This window comes from Tachyglossus aculeatus, chromosome X3 (genome assembly GCF_015852505.1).
Source record: "Tachyglossus aculeatus isolate mTacAcu1 chromosome X3, mTacAcu1.pri, whole genome shotgun sequence".
In the NCBI taxonomy this organism is placed as follows: Eukaryota; Metazoa; Chordata; class Mammalia; order Monotremata; family Tachyglossidae; genus Tachyglossus; species Tachyglossus aculeatus.
The window spans coordinates 29,859,738-29,880,462 of NC_052099.1; the positions used below are offsets into that span (position 1 = coordinate 29,859,738).

Here is a 20,725-nt window from a genome sequence, read left to right on the forward strand (position 1 = left end):
AGCCACGCTGCTTCTCTATTATTAGAGAGAATATTATTATTATTATTATTATATTATTATTATTATTAGCGTCTACTATTAGGTAGACACTGATTCCTACCTTCATCCTATTCTGAATTTATATAGTCAGTCAATTGTACTTATTGAGCACCTACTGTGAGCAATAATAATAATAATGGCATTTATTAAGTGCTTACAATGTACAAAGCACTGTTCTAAGTGCTGGGGAGGTTACAAGGCGATGAGGTTGTCCCACGGGGGCTCACAGTCTTCATCCCCATTTTACAGATGAGGGAACTGAGGCCCAGAGAAGTGAAGTGACTTGCCCAAAGTCACCCAGCTGACAAGTGGCAGAGCAGGGATTTGAACCCATGACCTCTGACTCCAAAGCCCGGGGTTTTTCCACTGAGCCACACTGCTTTTCTCTCTCTCTTTCTCCTTCCTTCCTTCCTTCTGAATTTATATAGTCAGTCAATTGTATTTATTGAGCACCTACTGTGAGCAGTAATAATGATAATTATTTACTATGCGCAAAGCACTGTTCTAAGCGCTGGGGAGTTTACAAGGTGATCAGGTTGCCCCACGTGGGGCTCACAGTCTTAATCCCCATTTTACAGGTGAAGTAACTGAGGCACAGAGAAGTGAAGTGACTTGCCCAGAGTCACACAGCGGACAAGTGGCAGAGCGGGGATTTGAACCCGTGACCTCTGACTCCAAAGCCCGGGCTCTTTCCACTGAGCCACGCTGCTTCTCTACTAAGCGCTTAGGAAAGTACGATATAACAGACACATTCCCTGCCCATAAATAAGTTTCAACCCTCTGAGAGGCAGCATGGCGTAATGGCCAGAGCACAGGCCTGGGACTCGGGTCACGGGTTTTAATCCCGGCTCCGCAACTTGTCTGCTGTGTGACAACGGTCAAGTCGTTTTCCTTCTCTGTGCCTCGGTTATCCCACCTCTACAGAGAAGCAGCGTGGCTCAGTGGAAAGAGCCCGGGCTTTGGAGTCGGAGGTCATGGGTTCAAATCCCGGCTCCGCCAATTGCCAGCTGTGTGACTTTGGGCAAGTCACTTCACGTCTCGGGGCCTGTTACCTCATCTGTAAAATGGGGATTAAGACTGTGAGCCCCCCGTGGGACAACCTGATCATCTTGTAACCTCCCCAGCGCTTAGAACAGTGCTTTGCACGTAGTAAGCACTTAATAAATGCTATTATTATTATTACAATAATAGACTGTGAGCCCCACGTGGGACAGGGACCGTGTCCAACTCGATTTGCTCGTATCCACCTCGGCACTTAGTACAGTGCCTCAGCTTTCTGGGGCGGGGAGGAGAAAAGGGATCCGTGACCAGCCCCTCCTCTCCTTTCAAGCAATCGTTCAATCAATCGTATTTACTGAGCACTTACTCTGTGCGGAGCTCTGTATGCTCAACAGTCTAAGAGTGGGTAGACGCATTCTCGGCCCACCAGTCTAGTGGGGGAGAAAGACATTAAGATAAATAAATCAATTAAGGTTATGTACCCAAGTGCTTTGGGGCTAACGGTGGAATGAATAAAGGGTAAAAATCCAAGTGCGAGGGCATTGCAGAAGGGAGAGAGGGCTGGAGAAATGACAGCTTAATCGGGGAAAGCCTCAGGGAGGAGGTGGGATTTTTAATAAGGCTTTGGAGGTGGGGAGAGTGATGGACTGTTCTATAGGGGGAGGCTGTTCCATAACAATAATAATGTGTTTGTAATGTGCTGACTGTGTGACGAGCACTATTCTAAGCGCTGGGGGTGACACCAGCTCATCGGTTTGGACACAGGCCCTGTCCCACATGGGACTCAGTCTTCATCCCCATTTTACAGATGAGGGAACTGAGGCCCGGAGAAGCCAAGTGACTTGCCCAAGGCCACAGAGCCGTCAAATGGAGGAGCCGGGATTAGAACGCAGGCCCTTGTGACTCTCAGGCCAAGGTGTTTCTGTGAGCAGAGCAGAGGCCTTTCTTTCTCTTTCTTCCTTCCTTCCCCCCTCTCTTCCTCCCTCCCTCCTTTCTTTCTTTCGCTTTTGTTCTTTCTCCTCCTTCCTTCCTTTGTCTCTCTCTTCTCTTTCTCTCTTCCTTTCCTTTTCCTTTTTTCTTTTTCTTTCTCCTTCCTTCCTCTCTCTCTCTTCCTTCCCTTCCTTCTCCTTCCTTTCTCTTTCTTTCTTCCTTCCCTTTCTCTTTCTTTCTTTCTCCTTCCTTCCTTCCTTTCTCTCTCTCCTCTCTTCCTTCCTTTCCTTCCTTCCCCTTTCTTTCTTTTTCTTCTTTCTCTTTTGTTCTTTCTCCTCCTTCCTTCCTCTCTCTCTTCCTTTCCTCTTTTTTTCTTTCTTTCTTTCTCCTTCCTTCCTCTTTCTTCCTTCCCTTCCTTCTCTTTCTTTCTCCTTCCTTCCTCTCTTTCTTTCTTCCTTCCCTTTCTTTCTTCCTTTCTCCTTCCTTCCTTCCTTTCTCCTCTCTTCCTTCCTTTCCTTCCTTCCCCTTTCTTTCTTTTTCTTCTTTCTTTCTTTCTCTTTTGTTCTTTCTCCTCCTTCCTTCCTCTCTCTCTTCCTTTCCTTTTTTTCTTTCTTTCTTTCTCCTTCCTTCCTCTTTCTTCCTTCCCTTCCTTCTCTTTCTTTCTCCTTCCTTCCTCTCTTTCTTTCTTCCTTCCCTTTCTCTTTCTTCCTTTCTCCTTCCTTCCTTCTTTCCTTTTTCCTCTCTTCCTTCCTTTCCTTCCTTCCCCTTTCTTTCTTTTTCTTCTTTCTTTCTTTCTCTTTTGTTCTTTCTCCTCCTTCCTTCCTCTCTCTCTTCCTTTCCTCTTTTTTTCTTTCTTTCTTCTTCCTTCCTCTTTCTTCCTTCCCTTCCTTCTCTTTCTTTCTCCTTCCTTCCTTTCTCTCTTTCTTTCTTCCTTCTCTTTCCTTTCTTTCTTTTTCTCCTTCCTTCTTTCCTTTCTCTCTCCCTTCTTTTCCTTCCTTCCTCTTTCTTTTTCTCCTTTCTTTCTTTCCTTCTTTCTTTCTTTCTTTCTTCCTTCCTTCCTTCCTTTCTTTTCTTTCTTTCCTAGATGCTCAGCAGGCGTTGCAAAAGCAGCCATTTTAGGGACCCGGAGACACTCAAAAATGCTGTTCTCATGCAGCTCAGGGCAATCCCATTTCTGCCTGGAAGGAAAATCACTTGGCACCAGGCTCACGGCTCTGAGGCTCAGTTCGTGATCCCGAGGACCAACGCCCAGAAAAGGCCACGTCCTTCGCTGGACTTAGCTGGAGTCTTTTATTCACAGACTATTTTCAGGATACCTGTGATGCTTAAATACAGGCTTTATTTTTAACGTCAACACCAAAATCCGCGCGACTAGATCGTTGCGAGGTACGAAGGGCACCTGCCCTGTTTCAGTGGTGGTGGTGTTGTTTAAACTGAAGTCCACAGTAGCCGCACGTCCCGGTTTTTGTCTCTTTGTCCTGGAAAGAAGAAAAACCCATTGGACATAGATTCTGAATTTTTAAAAATGATGGGTCTACTTGATGAGAATTAGGTTCCTAAAATATTTCTTTATGCCGACAGATAGATATGCAGGGGTTTAGCAGACTGCTACCCTTTCAGGATCATGCCTGGAGACTTTTCAGGCGGTCTCAGCTATGGTTGGGAGAGTCAAACATTGGCATATCCATTCCATTCTTAGCTTGGGCATTGGCTAGCGAGTTGAAGGCAATCTGCTACACAGTAAGCACTCAATAAATACGACTGAATGAATGAATGAATGAATGACTCTATTTTACTTGTACATATTTATTCTACTTATTTTATTTTGTTAAAATGTTTTGTTTTGTTGTCTGTCTCCCCCTTCGAGACTGTGAGCCCACTGTTGGGTAGGGACCGTCTCTATATGTTGCCAGCTTGTACTTCCCAAGCGCTTAGTACAGTGCTCTGCACACAGTAAGCGATCAATAAATACGAATGAATGAATGAATGCTACAAGTCAAAACTAACTTGTGCTGGGCAGCGGCGGCCCGGGAGAGAGTCGAGGGTGGAGACTCAGGTTTACTGCGCGGAAAGAGGCACGGGTAAACCGTTTCCATATTTTTTTACCAAGAAAAATCTTTGGATCCACTACCAGAACGATCGCAGATGGAGAGCGGGGCGTTTTGGGAGAGATGCGTCCGTGGCGTCGCTATGGGTCGGACTCGACGGCGTAAGACAAGAGCTTGCTGGCACGGCAGCAGAACGCACTCAGTTCCCCCGGGACGCACGTTTTCACTGAGTTTTGAAGATCTACATATCGATTCTATTTATTTTATTTTGTTAATACGTCTGGTTTTGTTCTCTGTCTCCCCCTTCTAGATTGTGAGCCCACTGTTGGGTGGGGACTGTCTCTAGATGTTGCCAGCTTGTACTTCCCAAGCGCTTAGTCCAGTGCTCTGCACACAGTAAGCGCTCAATAAATACGATTGATTGATTGATTGATTGATCCTGCCCACCGGGAAATTTGAGAAAGCTCTCTCGACAGCATGGGTCCGTCTGGACGGAGCCCGTGAGATGGTGGAAGAAACTATTCCGCGCGTTTCAGCAGTGTTGGTAAGGCTTGAATACGATGATGCACATTTTCCTAATAATAATAATAATAATGGTATTTGTTAAGCGTTTATTATGTGCCAGGCACTGCACTAAGCGCTGGGATAGATACAAATCTGTCAGGTTGGACACAATCTCTGACCCACATGGGGCTCGCTATGTGCCACCTGTATATATGTTTGTATGTATTTATTACTCTATTTTATTTGTACATATTTATTCTACTTATGTTATTTTGTTAATATATTTCGTTTTATTGTCTGTCTCCCCCTTCTAGACTGTGAGCCTGCTGTTGGGTAGGGACCATCTCTATATGTTGCCAACTTGGACTTCCCAAGTGCTTAGTACAGTGCTCTGCACACAGTAAGCGCTCAATAAATACTATTGATTGATTGAATGCCAACTTGTACTTCCCAAGCGCTTAGTACAGTGCTCTGCACCCAGTAAGCGCTCAATAAATACGATTGAATGAATAATAATAATAATGATGGCATTTGTTAAGCGCTTACTATGTGCAAAGCACTGTTCTAGTACAGCGCTCTGCACACAGTAAGCGCTCAGTAAATACGACTGAATAAACTGAATGAATGAATGAATGCCAGGCACTTTCCCGAAGCGCCGGGATAGAGATGAGCTAATCAGTTTGGACACAGTTCCTTGTCCCACGTGGGGCTTACAGCTTTAATCCCCATTTTACAGATGAGGTAACTGAGGCCCAGAGAAGTGACTTGCCCCAGGTCACGCAGCACACAAGTGGCAGAGCCGGGATTAGAACCCAAGTCCTTTTTGACTCTCAGGCTGCTGTTCAACCCATCGTGTTGCCAACTTGGACTTCCCAAGCGCTTAGTACAGCGCTCTGCACTCAGTAAGCCCTCAATAAATACGACTGAATGAATGAATGAATGACTGAGGCCACGCTGCTTCCCTGAACGGGAAGTTAAGAACACGATTCCAGTTTATAAAAAGAACTTCATGAAATGCAGGGTTGCAAAACACTCCTCTAGCTTTAAAACTACCTCTAAATTACCTTGCCGTAAATTAAAATCAGGCACCGAAGTTAAGCCCGGCCTCGAAGAAGAAAGCGTTTGAGGGCTTTACGGAGATGTTACTGTCGACCACCCGTTTTGGAGAAAATAAGAGATGCAAAACCAAACTCAGAACCACCTTAACCAGGCCCAAATGAAAAGCATCTTTGTGCTTGTCTCTGGGCAGAGAAGGTGTTCATTTGTTATTTGGTAAAATAACGCCTGTTTCTCTAGCTTTAAAAAACAATGCTGAATTCCCAGAGTTTGTCAGGGGCAACTTACCAAATTGATGTACACTTTGGGGTGTCCCAACGCTCCTCCTCCCCCATCACAGGATATCACGCGATTTTCCACTTGACTCACTGGTTGCTCGGCTATCAGGTCGATTGCGAAGTTTTCATTCACCTGAAGACGGGAAGGGTGAAGAGGAAAATCTTCAGATTTTCACACTGGCCGAAGGGGCCCGTAGCAACTGCTCACTGAGTCTGGATTTCTACAAGCTTTAAAGGACGAATCCAGCAATACCAAGTCGCTAGAATAGCTGATTTGAGAGTGAAGAGAGGCTAGTTTAAAGGTTGATGGGGATATCCTACAGGATTTTGGAGTAGCAGCAGTAATAATATTCATTTAGCGCCCACTCGGTGGAGTGCACATTTTTATGGTATTTGTTAAGTGCTTATTATGTGCCAGACACTGTTCTAAGCGCTTGGGTAGATAGAAGGTAATCAGGTTGGATTACAATGCTTTGCACATAGAAAGCACTTAATAATTGCCATTATTATTATTATTATTATTATTATTATCTGAAGAGGCCCGTAGCAACTGCTGAGTATGGATTTTTACAGGCTTTAAAGGACGACTCCAGCCATACCAAGTCGCTAGAATAGAAGAGTTAAGAGATGCTAGTTTAAAGGTTGATGGGGATATCCTAGAGGATTTTGAAGTAGCAGCAGTAATAATATTTATTTAGCGCCCACTCGGTGGAGTGCACATCTTTTTATGGTATTTGTTAAGTGCTTATTATGTGCCAGACACTGTTCTAAGCACTTGGGTGGATAGAAGGTAATCAGGTTGTATTACAGTGCTTTGCACATAGAAAGCGCTTAATAAATGCCATTATTATTATTATTATTATTATTATTCAATCAATCAATCAATCGTATTTATTGAGCACTTACTGTGTGCAGAGCACTGTACTAAGCGCTTGGGAAGTACAAGTTGGCAACATATAGAGACGGTCCCTGCCCAACAGTGGGCTCACAGTCTAGAAGGGGGAGACAGAACAAAACCAAACATATTAGCAAAATGAAATAAATAGAAATGTACAAGTAAAATAAATAGAAAAATATTGAATGCTTCAAAATTTGCGTGTCATACTAATATTGTTATTATTATTATTATTATTATTATTATTATTATTATTATTGTTATTATTATTATTATTATTATTAACCGAAGAGGCCCGTAGCAACTGCTGACTGAGTCTGGATTTTTACAAGCTTTAAAGGACGAATCCAGCAATACCAAGTCGCTAGAATAGCTGATTTAAGAGTTAAGAGATGCTAGTTTAAAGGTTGATGGGGATACCCTAGAGGATTTTGGAGTAGCAGTAGTAATAATATTTATTTAGTGCCCACTCGGTGGAGTGCACATTTTTATGGTGTTTGTTAAGTGCTTATTACGTGCCAGACACTGTTCTAAGCGCTTGGGTAGATAGAAGGTAATCAGGCTGGATTACAGTGCTTTGCACACAGTAAGCGCTTAATAAATGCCATTATTATTATTATTACTACCCACTGCACTGTGCTAAGCCCTGGGGAAGTACAGTAAAACAAGGTGACATGATCCTGCCCACAGGTAGCTTGCACTCCAATGGGGGAGACGAAAATAAAAATATTCACAACACTAACCCAACAATATTCACAGGACTAGAGAAGCAGCTAATGGATAAGAGCACAGGCTCGGGAGTCCGAAGATCATGGGCTCTAACCCTAGCTCCACACTTTATAATAATAATGGCATTTATTGAGCGCTTACTATGTGCAAAGCACTGTTCTGAGCGCTGGGGAGGTTACAAGGGGGCTCACAGTCTTTATCCCCATTTTTCAGATGAGGGAACTGAGGCCCAGAGAAGTGAAGTGACTTGCCCAAAGTCACCCAGCTGACAAGTGGCGGAGCCGGGATTTGTCACACTTGTCTGCTGTGTGACCCTGGGCAAGTCACTTAACGTCTCTGGGCCTCAGTTCCCTCCTCTGTAAAATAGGGATTGAGACTGCGAGCCCCACAGGGGACAAGGATTGTGTCCGACCTGATTTGCTCGTACCCACCCCAGAGCTTAGCGCAGTGCCTGACGCGCAGTAAGCGCTGAACTATTTTATTTTGCTAATGATGTGCATCTAGCTTTACTTCTATTTATTCCGATGCCTTGACACCTGTTCCCGGGTTTGGTTTTGTTGTCCGTCTCCCGCTTCTAGACTGTGAGCCCGTTGTCGGGGAGGGACCGTCTCTAGATGTGGCCGACTTGGACTTCCCCGGCGCTAAGTCCAGGGCTCTGCATACAGTAAGCGCTCAATAAATACGACTGAATGAATGAATGAATGGACAAATATCATAATGATTTAATTCAGGGAAATGGCTGCTGGGCCATTGACTCCATTGGAGCGCTTACCCTGTGCAGAACACTGGACTGAAGGCTTGGGAAAAGCAGAGGGGGAGTGTTGGGGGAATGTTATCAGGGCCAGGTGATGACATTTCAGCAGGAGGAAGAGGAGGCCAACTATACACCTCCTCCCTCAATGACTTTCTCTGACTTCAAAGCCTTATTGAAGGCCCTGACTTCCCTCCTTTCCTCATCTCCCATCCACTTCTGCGTCACCCTGCCTTGTTCCCTTGATTCATTCCCCCCTCATTCACTCATTCAATCGTATTTATTGAGCGCTTACTGTGTGCAGAGCACTGTCCTAAGCGCTTGGGAAGTCCAAGTTGGCAACATAGAGACAGTCCCTATTCATTCATTCATTCAATTGTATTGATCGAGCGCATACTGTGTGCAGAGCACTGTACTAAGCGCTTGGGAAGTCCAAGTTGGCAACATATAGAGGCAGTCCCTACCCAACAGTGGGCTCACAGTCGCCAGCCGCACGGTACATATAGCCATATCTATCATTTATTCATTTCTGCTAATGTCTGTCTCCCCCCCCCCGCTAGACTGTAAGCTCGTTGCGGGCAGGGGATGTGTCTATTGTTATATTGCACTCTCCCAAGCGCTCAGTACAGTGCTCTGCACAAAATAAGCGCTCAAGTACGACTGAATGAATGAATAAATAAATGCACCCTGGCAATGTGTTCCATGTTGGACCGCTATCCCCCCTCCAACTTCCAAGCCTTCTCCAAAGCCACACTTCACAGATCGCTTTCAGGATTACTGATCTTAATTTAGTCCCGAAGATTAGGGTGCCCGAGCCGAGGAAACTTCTCGTCAGCCACGGTGACATTCACCCTTTCTATTTTTATGTCTCTTCACATATGCCCCGTGCCAGACACTGTTCTATATGTTCATAACATATAGAGACGGTCCCTGCCCAACAGTGGGCTCACAGTCTAGAAGGGGGAGACAGAACAAAACCAAACATATTAACAAAATAAAATAAATAGAAATGTACAAGTAAAATAAATAGAAAAATATGGAATGCTTCACAAATTTGTGTGTCATATTATTATTATTATTATTATTGTTATTATTAGACAATAATAATAATAAAAGGGTGACATTCACCCTTTCTATTTTTATGTCTCTTCACATATGCCCCGTGCGACGCGACGCTCTGTATCTGACAAAGACGCCATGCCGAGGTAGGAACGGCGTAGCAGTGGGAGTCGGGGGAGGGGAGAATATCGCATTTTCTTTAGCTTGCCTTTTATTAATTAATTAACGATGGCATTTATTAAGCGCTTACTATGTGCAAAGCACTGTTCTAGGCGCTGATACAATCCCATCCTGCGCTGCCCCCATTTCAGATATACCAAGGTAAGCACAACAGAGTGGAGTCTTTGGAAGGGGAAAATTTAAAAGAATACAAAAAAAGGCCAATTACCCCAACTCCCTGGGACTGACGCCAACTCAGATATAATAATAATAATGATGATGGTATTTGTTAAGCACTTACTGTGTGCAAGAGCACTGTTCTAAGCGCTGGGGGGGGGGGATACAAGGTGATCAAGTTTTAGACTGTGAGCCCACTGTTGGGTAGGGCCTGTCTCTATATGTTGCCAATTTGTACTTCCCAAGCGCTTAGTACCGTGCTCTGCACATAGTAAGCGCTCAATAAATACGATTGATGATGATCAAGTTGTCCCACGTGGGGCTCACAGTCTTAATCCCCATTTTACAGATGAGAGAAGTTCGGAGAAGTTGAGAAGTTAAGTGCCTTGTCCAAGGTCACACAGCAGACCTGTGGCGGAGTCGGGATTCGAACCCATGACCTCTGACTCCAAAGCCCGGGCTCTTTCCACTGAGCCACGCTGCTTCTCTGCTTATCCAAAACCTGTTCAGCTACCTCAGGTAAGCACAAGTCCAACTGTGCTCAATTCTCCACACTTTTTCTCGCAATAACTGACATCTCCATTCGGACAACAGGCGTTCAGATCACTGGTTTCGCACTGTGTACCCTTGTGTCAGGATGGAAGGGCACATACCCAGTGCTCCGCCCATAGTAAGCGCTCAATAAATACGACTGAATGAACGGAGGTGCTCGAAGCTGGCGCTAAACTGATTAATTATTTGGGAGAAGCGGTGTAGCCTAGTGGATAGAGCACGGGCTCGGACGGCAGAAGGACCTGAGTTCTAATCCGGGCTCCGCCACTGGTCTGCCGTGTGATCTCGGGCAAGTCGTTTCACTTCTCTGGGCCTCAGTCGCCCCGTTTGTAAAATGGGGCTTGAGACTGTGAGCCCTGTTCATTCATTCATTCATTCATTCAATCGTATTTATTGAGCACTTACTGCGTGCAGAGCACTGTACTAGACGCTTGGGAAGTACAAGTTGGCAACATATAGAGACGGTCCCTACCCAACAGTGGGCTCACAGTCTAGCCCTATGTGGGACAGGGAAGCAGTGTGGCTCAATGGAAAGAGCCCGGGCTTGGGAGTCAGAGGTCGTGGGTTCAAATCCCGGCTGCACCAACCGCCAGCTGTGTGACCTCGGGCAAGTCACTTGATGTCCCTGGGCCTCAGTTACCTCAACTGTAAAATGGGGATTAAGCCCGTGAGCCCCACGGGGGACAACCTGATCACCTTGTATCCCCCTCCGGCACTTAGAGCAGTGCTTTGCATATAGTTGGCGCTTACCAAACGCCGTCATTATTATTATTATTTACAAGCTGCTCATCTTGAATCTACCCCAGCATTTAGTACAGTGCTTGGCACATAGCGCTTAACAAAGGACAGACTGTGAGCCTGTTGATGGGTAGGGACCGTCTCTAGATGTTGCCAACTTGTACTTCGCAAGCGCTTGGTACAGTGCTCTGCACAGTAAGCGCTCAATAAATATGATTGAATGAATGAATGGAAAAAAAAAACCAGATGTAAAGGAAGAATCCAGTCACTGAATCAAGACTCCTGAAACAGGTGAAGACAATACCTCTTGGGAGTGCACAAACATCAGATCTATATAATTACATCACCTGTACCTCAAATCCTCTCCATTCAATTCCTTTCTAGTATTACTACCATCTTCTAGCCATCGTGTTCTTTCACTAAAACGGATTCATTTTTTTCCTCCCCATTCGATATCCAAAAATGGAACTTCGGCTTCTTGTCGATCGCCGGCTTTACGGGACGCGGAGGGGAAAGACACTACGGGAAATCTTTCCCGCTGTTTATTCCCCTGGAGAGCGATCCCTCCCGTTTGGTCTTACAAAACGGAGATGGGGTCGGGACGCAACGCAGCCGCGTCGAGCTGCGCGGCGTTAGCTTCGGGCTGTAGTTCAAACTCCTGGAAACGGAATATCTTTGTCGACGGTTGTGTCCGTCCCCTTACTGTGACAGTGGACGGAGCGAGTGATGAACGGTCGAGTGCATCACCTCTGCCGCCGGCGGAGGGGAGGACTGGGCGGACAAATGAAGCTGCGTCGTTTAAATACGACGATGACGCCTAAACGAGTGACAAAAAAAACCCTCAGTGGGTCACCCCGGGGCTGAGCCGCTTGTTCATCGTGCCAGTCACAGAGTCCCCACCGCCTCCTCGGGGGAGAGGCGTCTGACAAGGGGTCACCCGACTGTCACTTAATGCGGTGCTCTCAGAAGAGGAATCCGTGACCCGACCCCATTCTTGAAATTTAGCTCCACTGCAGGAATGCAAAAGTGCTCAACGGACCCGTTTTAGAGCACGCAGGGCTGAATTAGAGCCGCCTTTCGGGTTAAGTCCATCGATCGCATCTCTTGAGCCCTTTATTGGGCCCGGAGCACTGTGCTAAGCACTGGGGAGGGCCGCCACAGTGACAAGGGTTTGCGTTCTCGCATAACAAGGGAGAATTCTGCGCTCTGAGAGGAACGGTGAAATATCGGTTTCCTCGATGACCAATCAATCAATCACTCAATCATATTTATTGAGCGCTTCCTGTGTGCAGAGCACTGTACTAAGCGCTTGGGAAGCACACGTCGGCAACATATAGAGACAGTCCCTACCCAACAGTGGGCTCACAGTCTAAAAGTTACCATGGTCACCGATTCAATCATCATCATCATCAAATGTATTTATCGAGCGCTTACTACGTGCAGAGCACTGTACTAAGCGCTTGGGAAGCACACATCGGCAACATATAGAGACAGTCCCTACCCAACAGTGGGCTCACAGTCTAAAAGTTACCATGGTCACCGATTCAATCATCATCACCATCAAACGTATTTATTGAGCGCTTACTGTGTGCAGAGCACTGTACTAAGCGCTTGGGGAGCACACGTCGGCAACATATAGAGACGGTCCCTACCCAACAGTGGGCTCACAGTCTAAAAGTTACCATGGTAACCGATTCAAATCATCATCATCAATCGTATTTATTGAGCGCTTACTATGTGCAGAGCACTGTACTAAGCGCTTGGGAAGTACAAATTGGCAACATATAGAGACGGCCCCTACCCAACAGTGGGCTCACAGTCTAAAAGGGGGAGACAGAGAACAAAACCAAACATACTAACAAAATAAAGTAAATAGAATAGATATGTACAAGTAAAATCAATAAATAGAGTAATAAATATGCACAAACATATATACAGTCCCTACCCAACAGTGGGCTCACAGTCTAAAAGGGGGAGACAGAGAACAAAACCAAACATACTAACAAAATAAAGTAAATAGAATAGATATGTACAAGTAAAATAAATCAATAGAGCAATAAATATGTACAAACATATATACAGTCCCTACCCAACAGTGGGCTCACAGTCTAAAAGGGGGAGGCAGAGAACAAAACCAAACATACTAACAAAATAAAGTAAATAGAATAGATATATACAAGTAAAATAAATAGAGTAATAAATATGTACAAACATATATACAGTCCCTACCCAACAGTGGGCTCACAGTCTAAAAGTTACCATGGTAACCGATTCAATGCCTGCCAAAATCAAAAGCAGCCCTCTCTTGTGTTTTTCAGTAAAAACAGCTTAGTAGCTAAACTTTTATTCTCATTCTCTTCGGGCCCATAAACGTTCGGGGCAGAGGAAATCATATGAACGTTTTCTATTGTCAATTAGTGTTGATTTTCACTTACCCTCAGGTGTCACATTTGGGAATGGTCGCTGGAATCAATCAATCAATCGTATTTATTGAGCGCTTACTATGTGCAGAGCACTGTACTAAGCGCTTGGGAAGTACAAATTGGCAACACATAGAGACAGTCCCTACCCAACAGTGGGCTCACAGTCTAAAAAGTGGGCTCACAGTCTAAAAGAAAGAAAACTGGAAGAAAACTCACATCCCTCTAGATAGGAAGCTAGTGGTGGGCAGGGAACGAACCCACCAACTCTGTTACGTCGTACTCTCCCAGGTGCTCACACGGTAAGTGCTCAATAAATACCACCGATTGATCGATTGGTTTCCGGCCGGTGACAAAACCGGTTCAAACCGACCCAAGAAAAACCGATCTTTTACGGTTCTCCAACACCCCAAAGTTAAAGCCAATGTCCAAACAGCCCAAAATTGAAACGGGGGGATGATAATAATAATAATAATGGCATTTATTAAGCGCTTACTACGTGCAGAGCACTGTTCTAAGCGCTGGGGAGGTTACAAGGATAAACCACGTCCTAGTTCACAGAGATTTGGCTGGAAAGCATTTCTGCAGATGCTACCTAGAAGAAAACTTTAACTCGCACTGGCCCTTTGCCTAAGAAACAAAATTTAAATTTGAAGGGGCTCTGGGGACTAAAAAACCAAAACACGGAGCACGTCTCGGCAGTCGTTTTGCGCTCTCTGGAAACTAAATTTAGAGAACAAACTGAAGTTCGTTCTCCAAACGGGTTTTTTTTTAACTGAAACAGCTAAGAGCGACTACTCAAGAGCTGTGAATGGAGGCATTTGTATGGACGTGTTCAAACTGGCTTTGAGGGAGATGGAAGAGCTGAGTGATTAATCTTCCCGGCGCCTAGGAAGAGAAGGTATTAAAAAAAAAAAAAAGGGAAGCACAAAAGAAGTCCTGGAGCTATCAAGAGGGATAAAATTAAAGCGTAGCCCACCTAGCTTATTGGTGAAACCACTGGTCTCACAAACCTAGGGGTTTATGAATTCATATTTTCTAATATTTTCCTTCGGGTCCTTGAGGGTAAATAAATCTCTCTCTTCCCATCCCCATTATTTCTGCTGGACAAGAGTCCTTTATGAAGATGTCAAGAGATAAGAGCAATCTGAACTCCTATTTTCACACCAGCGTTCCTCACGGCTCCCTCTGACCTTCCCAACTAAAGTTTCCATGATGGAGAATCCCAAAATTGGGGGAGGAGAGGACCCTTCCAGCTGCACGTGCCCTTCACGTCACCAGTTTTGGGATAGAGAGCTGCAGTTCCTGGGATGCAGGGGAAACTGGGGAGTGGAGAGGGAATGCCGCCGCCTTTCATCGGGAAAATGAAAGGTGGGTTACCCACTGAAATCCCCCGCGGGGGAAACGGGAGCAGTGTGGCCTCTTGGATAGAGGCTGGGAGCCAGGAGGACCTGGGTTCTAATCCTGCCTCCACCACTTGCCAGCTGAGGGGCCTTGGGTGAGTCGCTTAACTTCTCTGGGCCTCAGCTACCTCATCTGGAAAATGGGATTTAAGACTGGGAGCCCAATGTGTGTCCCACCTGATTAGCCCGTACCTACCCCAGCGCTTAGTGCTTGATGCATAGTAACTGAATAACAAATATTATTACTACTATTATTATTATAGAAACCTATTCACCCCCAGAGGTGTCTTTGATGCCTAGGTGAGCAGGCTTACAATTCACTAACGTTCGATCATAAAAGTCTCGGGGTCAATTTGGAGCCTTTCTACTCAACAATCATTTTCCAACACTATACCTAGGGACAGACAAAATGGCTAGCACCTGAAAAGAAGGAATCATCATCATCATCAATCGTATTTATTGAGCGCTTACTGTGTGCAGAGCACTGTACTAAGCGCTTGGGAAATACAAGTTGGCAACATATAGAGACAGTCCCTACCCACCAGTGGGCTCACAGTCTAAAAGGGGGAGACAGAGAACAAAACCAAACATACTAACAGAATAAAATAAATCCAATGTGCACCATATTTTACGGACGAAAGAGTGGCTCCAAATCAATGTTGTATTTATTGAGCGCTTACTGTGTGCAGAGCACCGTACTAAGCGCTTGGGAAGTCCAAGTTGGCAACATATAGAGACGGTCCCTACCCAACAGTGGGCTTACAGTCTAGAAGGGGGACACAGAGAACAAAACCAAACGTATTAACAAAATAAAATAAATAGAATAGATATGTACAAGTAAAATAAATAGAGTAATAAATATGAACAACTCCAAAGCCACTGTCCAGATGCCAGTGAAGAGACATTTTATGACAGCTACAAAGAGATCCTTCTATCATCAATCAATGGTACTTGCTGAGCGCTTACTTTGCGCAAAGCACTGTACTCAGAGCTTGGGAGAGTACAGCACGATAGCACTGGTAGTCATGTTCCTTGCCCACAACGAACTTACAGTCGAGTGGTGTTAATCAATCAATCAATCATATTTATTGAGCGCTTATTATGTGCAGAGCACTGTACTAAGCGCTCGGGAAGTCCAAGTTGGCAACATATAGAGACGGTCCCTACCGAACAGTGGGCTCACAGTCTAGAAGGGGGAGACAGACAACAAAACCAAACGTATTAACAAAATAAAATAAATAGAATAGATATGTACAAGTAAAATAGAGTAATAAATCTGAACAACTCCAAAGCCACTGTCCAGATGCCAGTGAAGAGACATTTTATGACAGATACAAAGAGATCCTTCTATCATCAACCAGTGGTATTTGCTGAGCGCTTACTTTGCGCAAAGCACTGTACTCAGAGCTCGGGAGAGTACAGTACTTTTAGACTGTGAGCCCACTGTTGGGTAGGGACTGTCTCTATATGTTGCCACCTTGTACTTCCCAAGCGCTTAGTACAGTGCTCTGCACACAGTAAGCGCTCAATAAATACGACAGACGATGATACAGCACGACAGCACTGGGAGTCATGTTCCTCGCCCACGACGAACTTACAGTCGAGTGGCGTTAATCAATCAATCAATCGTCTTTATTGAGCGCTTACTGTGTGCACAGCACTGTACTAAGCGCTTGGGAAGCCCAAGTTGGCAACATCTAGAGACGGTCCCTGTCCAACAGTGGGCTCGCAGTCTAGAAAACTCTGGTTAACCTCAAATAACGCGGGTCATTTTCACTTCTGCACCATCACATTTCCATTCGGTTTGACCCTTCTCTCTCGACATCAGTATTACGAGGAAGTTTACCTCTTTCTGGCGACCGACAAAACGGACCCTCCTGTAGTCGTTGGCGTCGTAAACCTTAAAAAAAAAAAGGAATATATTTATTTATTTTGCTTGTACATATCTATTTATTTTATTTTGTTAGGATGTTTGGTTTTGTTCTCTGTCTCCCCCTTTTAGACTGTGAGCCCACTGTTGGGTAGGGACCGTCTCTATATGTTGCCAATTTGTACTTCCCAAGCGCTTAGTACAGTTCTCTGCACGTAGTAAGCGCTCAATAAATACGATTGATGATGATGATAAAACGTAAGAAAATGCTAGCATCCCGTAGACCGGATGGAAGCTATTACGATAAAACTTTCCTAATCTGAAGCATGACTGTCTGAATCCAAAAAGGATGCGTCTGGGAATCAGAGGACCTGGGTTCTACCCCTAGCTCCTCTAACTCATTCATTCAATCGTATTTATTGAGCGCTTACTGTGTGCAGAGCACTGTACTAAGCGCTTAATCCTCTAATTCTTTGCTGTGTGACCTTGGGCAAGTCACTTAACTCCTCTGGTTCTCAATTACCTCATTTGTCCAATGGGGATTAAATCCTCCTTCCTCTGATTTGCACCGCGAGCCCTATATGGGACAGGGACTGTGTCCTAATTGTCATGTGTCTATTACTCTATTTATTTATTTTACTTGTACATCAATCAATCAATCGTATTTATTGAGCGCTTACTGTGTGCAGTGTCTATTACTCTATTTATTTATTTTACTTGTACATCAATCAATCAATCGTATTTATTGAGCGCTTACTGTGTGCAGAGCACTGTACTAGGCGCTTGGGAAGTACAAGTTGGCAACATATAGAGACGGTCCCTACCCAACAGTGTGCTCACAGTCTAGAAGCAGCCTGGCTCAGTGGAAAAGAGCCCGGGCTTTGGAGTCAGAGGTCATGGGTTCAAATCCCGGCTCTGCCAATTGTCAGCTGGGTGACTTTGGGCCAGTCACTTGACTTCTCTGGGCCTCAGTTCCCTCATCTGGAAAATGGGGATGAAGACTGTGAGCCCCACGTGGGACAGCTTAATCACCTTGTCTCCTCCCCAGCGCTTAGAACAGTGCTTTGCACATAGTAAATGCTTAACAAATGCTGTCATTATTATTATTATTATTACGGGTTCAAATCCCGGCTCCGCCACTTGTCAGCTGTGTGACTTTGGGCCAGTCACTTGACTTCTCTGGGCCTCAGTTCCCTCATCTGGAAAATGGGGATGAAGGCTGTGAGCCCCACATGGGACAACTTAATCACCTTGTCTCCTCCCCAGCGCTTAGAACAGTGCTTTGCACATAGTAAGTGCTTAACAAATGCCATTATTATTATTATGGCTTCAAATCCCAGCTCCGCCACTTGTCAGCTGTGTGACTCTGGGCCAGTCACTTGACTTCTCTGGGCCTCAGTTCCCTCATCTGGAAAATGGGGATGAAGACTGTGAGCCCCACGTGGGACAGCTTAATCACCTTGTCTCCTCCCCAGCGCTTAGAACAGTGCTCTGCACATAGTAAATGCTTAACCAATGCCATTATTATTATTATTATTATTACGGGTTCAAATCCCGGCTCCGCCACATGTCAGCTGTGTGACTTTGGGCCAGTCACTTGACTTCTCTGGGCCTCAGTTCCCTCATCAGGAAAATCCACTCATTCCATCGTATTTATTGAGCGCTTCCTGTGTGCAGAGCACTGTACTAAGCGCTTGGGAAGCCCAAGTTGGCAAAATCTAGAGACGGTCCCTACCCAACTGTGGGCTCACAGTCTAGAATCAGCGTGGCTCAGTGGAAAAAGCCCGGGCTTTGGAGCCAGAGGTCGTGGGTTCAAATCCCAGCTCTGCCACTTGTCAGCTGGGTGACTTTGGGCAAATCGCTTCTCTGGGCCTCAGTGACCTCATCTGGAAAATGGGGCTTAAGATGGTGAGCCCCACGTGGGACAACCTGATCACCCTGTAACCTCCCCAGTACTTAGAACAGTGCTTTGCACATAGTAAGCACTTAATAAATGTCATCATTATTATTATCATTATGCTCTGGGCCTCAGTGACCTCATCTGGAAAATGGGGATGCAGGCTGGGAGCCCCATGGGGGACAACCTGATCACCCTGTAACCTCCCCAGTACTTAGAACAGTGCTTTGCACATAGTAAGCACTTAATAAATGTCATCATTATTATTATCATTATGCTCTGGGCCTCAGTGACCTCATCTGGAAAATGGGGATGCAAGCTGGGAGCCCCATGGGGGACAACCTGATCACCCTGTAACCTCCCCAGCGCTTAGAACAGTGCTTTGCACATAGTAAGCACTTAATAAATGTCATCATTATTATTATCATTATGCTCTGGGCCTCAGTGACCTCATCTGGAAAATGGGGATGCAGGCTGGGAGCCCCATGGGGGACAACCTGATCACCCTGTAACCTCCCCAGCGGTTAGAACAGTGCTTCGCACATAGTAAGTGCTTAATAAATGTCATCATTATTATCATTATGCTCTGGGCCTCAGTGACCTCATCTGGAAAATGGGGATGCAGGCTGGGAGCCCCATGGGGGACAACCTGATCACCCTGTAACCTCCCCAGCGCTTAGAACAGTGCTTTGCACATAGTAAGCGCTTAATAAATGTCATCATTATTATCATTATTATGCTCTGGGCCTCAGTGACCTCATCCGGAAAATGGGGATGAAGGCTGTGAGCCCCATGGGGGACAACCTGATCACCCTGTAACCTCCCCAGCGGTTAGAACAGTGTTTTGCACATAGTAAGTGCTTAATAAATGTCATCATTATTATTATGCTCTGGGCCTCAGTAACCTCATCTGGAAAATGGGGATGCAGGCTGGGAGCCCCATGGGGGACAACTTGATCACCCTGTAACCTCCCCAGCGCTTAGAACAGTGCTTTGCACATAGTAAGCGCTTAATAAATGCCATCATTATTATTATCATTATGCTCTGGGCCTCAGTGACCTCATCTGGAAAATGGGGATGCAGGCTGGGAGCCCCATGGGGGACAACCTGATCACCCTGTAACCTCCCCAGCGCTTAGAACAGTGCTTTGCACGTAGTAAGCGCTTAATAAATGTCATCATCATTATTATTATTATTATGCTCTGGGCCTCAGTGACCTCATCTGGAAAATGGGGATGAAGGCTGGGAGCCCCATGGGGGACAACCTGATCACCTTGTATCCCCCTCCTTCCCCCAGGGTTTAGGATAGTGCTTGGCACCTAATAAGCGCTTAACAAGTAGCATCATTAGGATTATGATTATTGTGTCCACCTTAGCGCTTAGCGCAGGCGCAGCGCGGTCGCTTAGCAACCAGGCGGTCGCTTAGCAACCAGGCGGGCTGCTGGGGGGGGTGGGGGGGGGCGGTTTACCTGTCCCGTGTGCGTCACCTTTTCCCCAGTGGGGGCCGCGCGCACCCCCAGCCAGCGCGCGCCGCTCGGGCGCACCAACCGCCGGAAGGTCATCGCCGCCGCCGCCGCCGCCATCTTGCCCCTGCGACCACCTGACTCGGCGCCAAATAACTCCCCCCCCGCCGCCTACCGGCCGGCGGGCGCTTCCGGGATCTATTTCACGCCGCGGGAGCGACGGCGGCCCGGAAGGAGGCCGCGGGGTCCTACCGCCCGCCCGCACGGATCGCGGCCCTCCGTTCGTTCGGCCATGACCACGCCCCTTTGTTCATTCATTCATTAGTTACCACTCCCCTCAAGTCATTCATTCATTCATAATGTGAGCCCACTGTTGGGTAGGGACTGTCTCTATATGTTGCCAATTTGTACTTCCCAAGCGCTTAGTACAGTGCTCTGCACATAGTAAGCGCTCAATGAATACGATTGATGATGATGATGATAACCACTCCCCTTAGTTCATTCACTCATTCGTTCGTTCACGACCACGCCCCTTAGTTCATTCATTCATCCATCCATCCATCCATTCATTCATTCATTCATAACCACTCCCCTTAGTTCATTCATTCATTCACTCATAACCACTCCCCTTAGTTCATTCATTCATTACCACGCCCCTTAGTTCATTCACTCATTCATTCATAACCACTTCCCCTAGTTCATTCATTCATTCACTCATAACCACTCCCCTTAGTTCATTCATTCATTCATAACCACT

General features: G+C 45.8%; 1 protein-coding gene across 1 annotated transcript; it reads right to left on the minus strand.

Moving 5' to 3' along the window:
- Positions 1–3,239: 3,239 nt before the first annotated feature.
- On the minus strand, positions 3,240–20,134 carry NDUFS6 (NADH:ubiquinone oxidoreductase subunit S6). Its single transcript, XM_038770366.1, has 4 exons — positions 19,975–20,134; positions 16,584–16,637; positions 5,865–5,987; positions 3,240–3,446 (listed from the first exon to the last, which is right to left on the minus strand). Exons 1-4 carry the CDS (start codon positions 20,086–20,088, stop codon positions 3,378–3,380), a joined length of 360 nt encoding a protein of 119 aa, XP_038626294.1. The 5' UTR covers positions 20,089–20,134; the 3' UTR covers positions 3,240–3,377.
- Between the last annotated feature and the right edge of the window lie 591 nt (positions 20,135–20,725).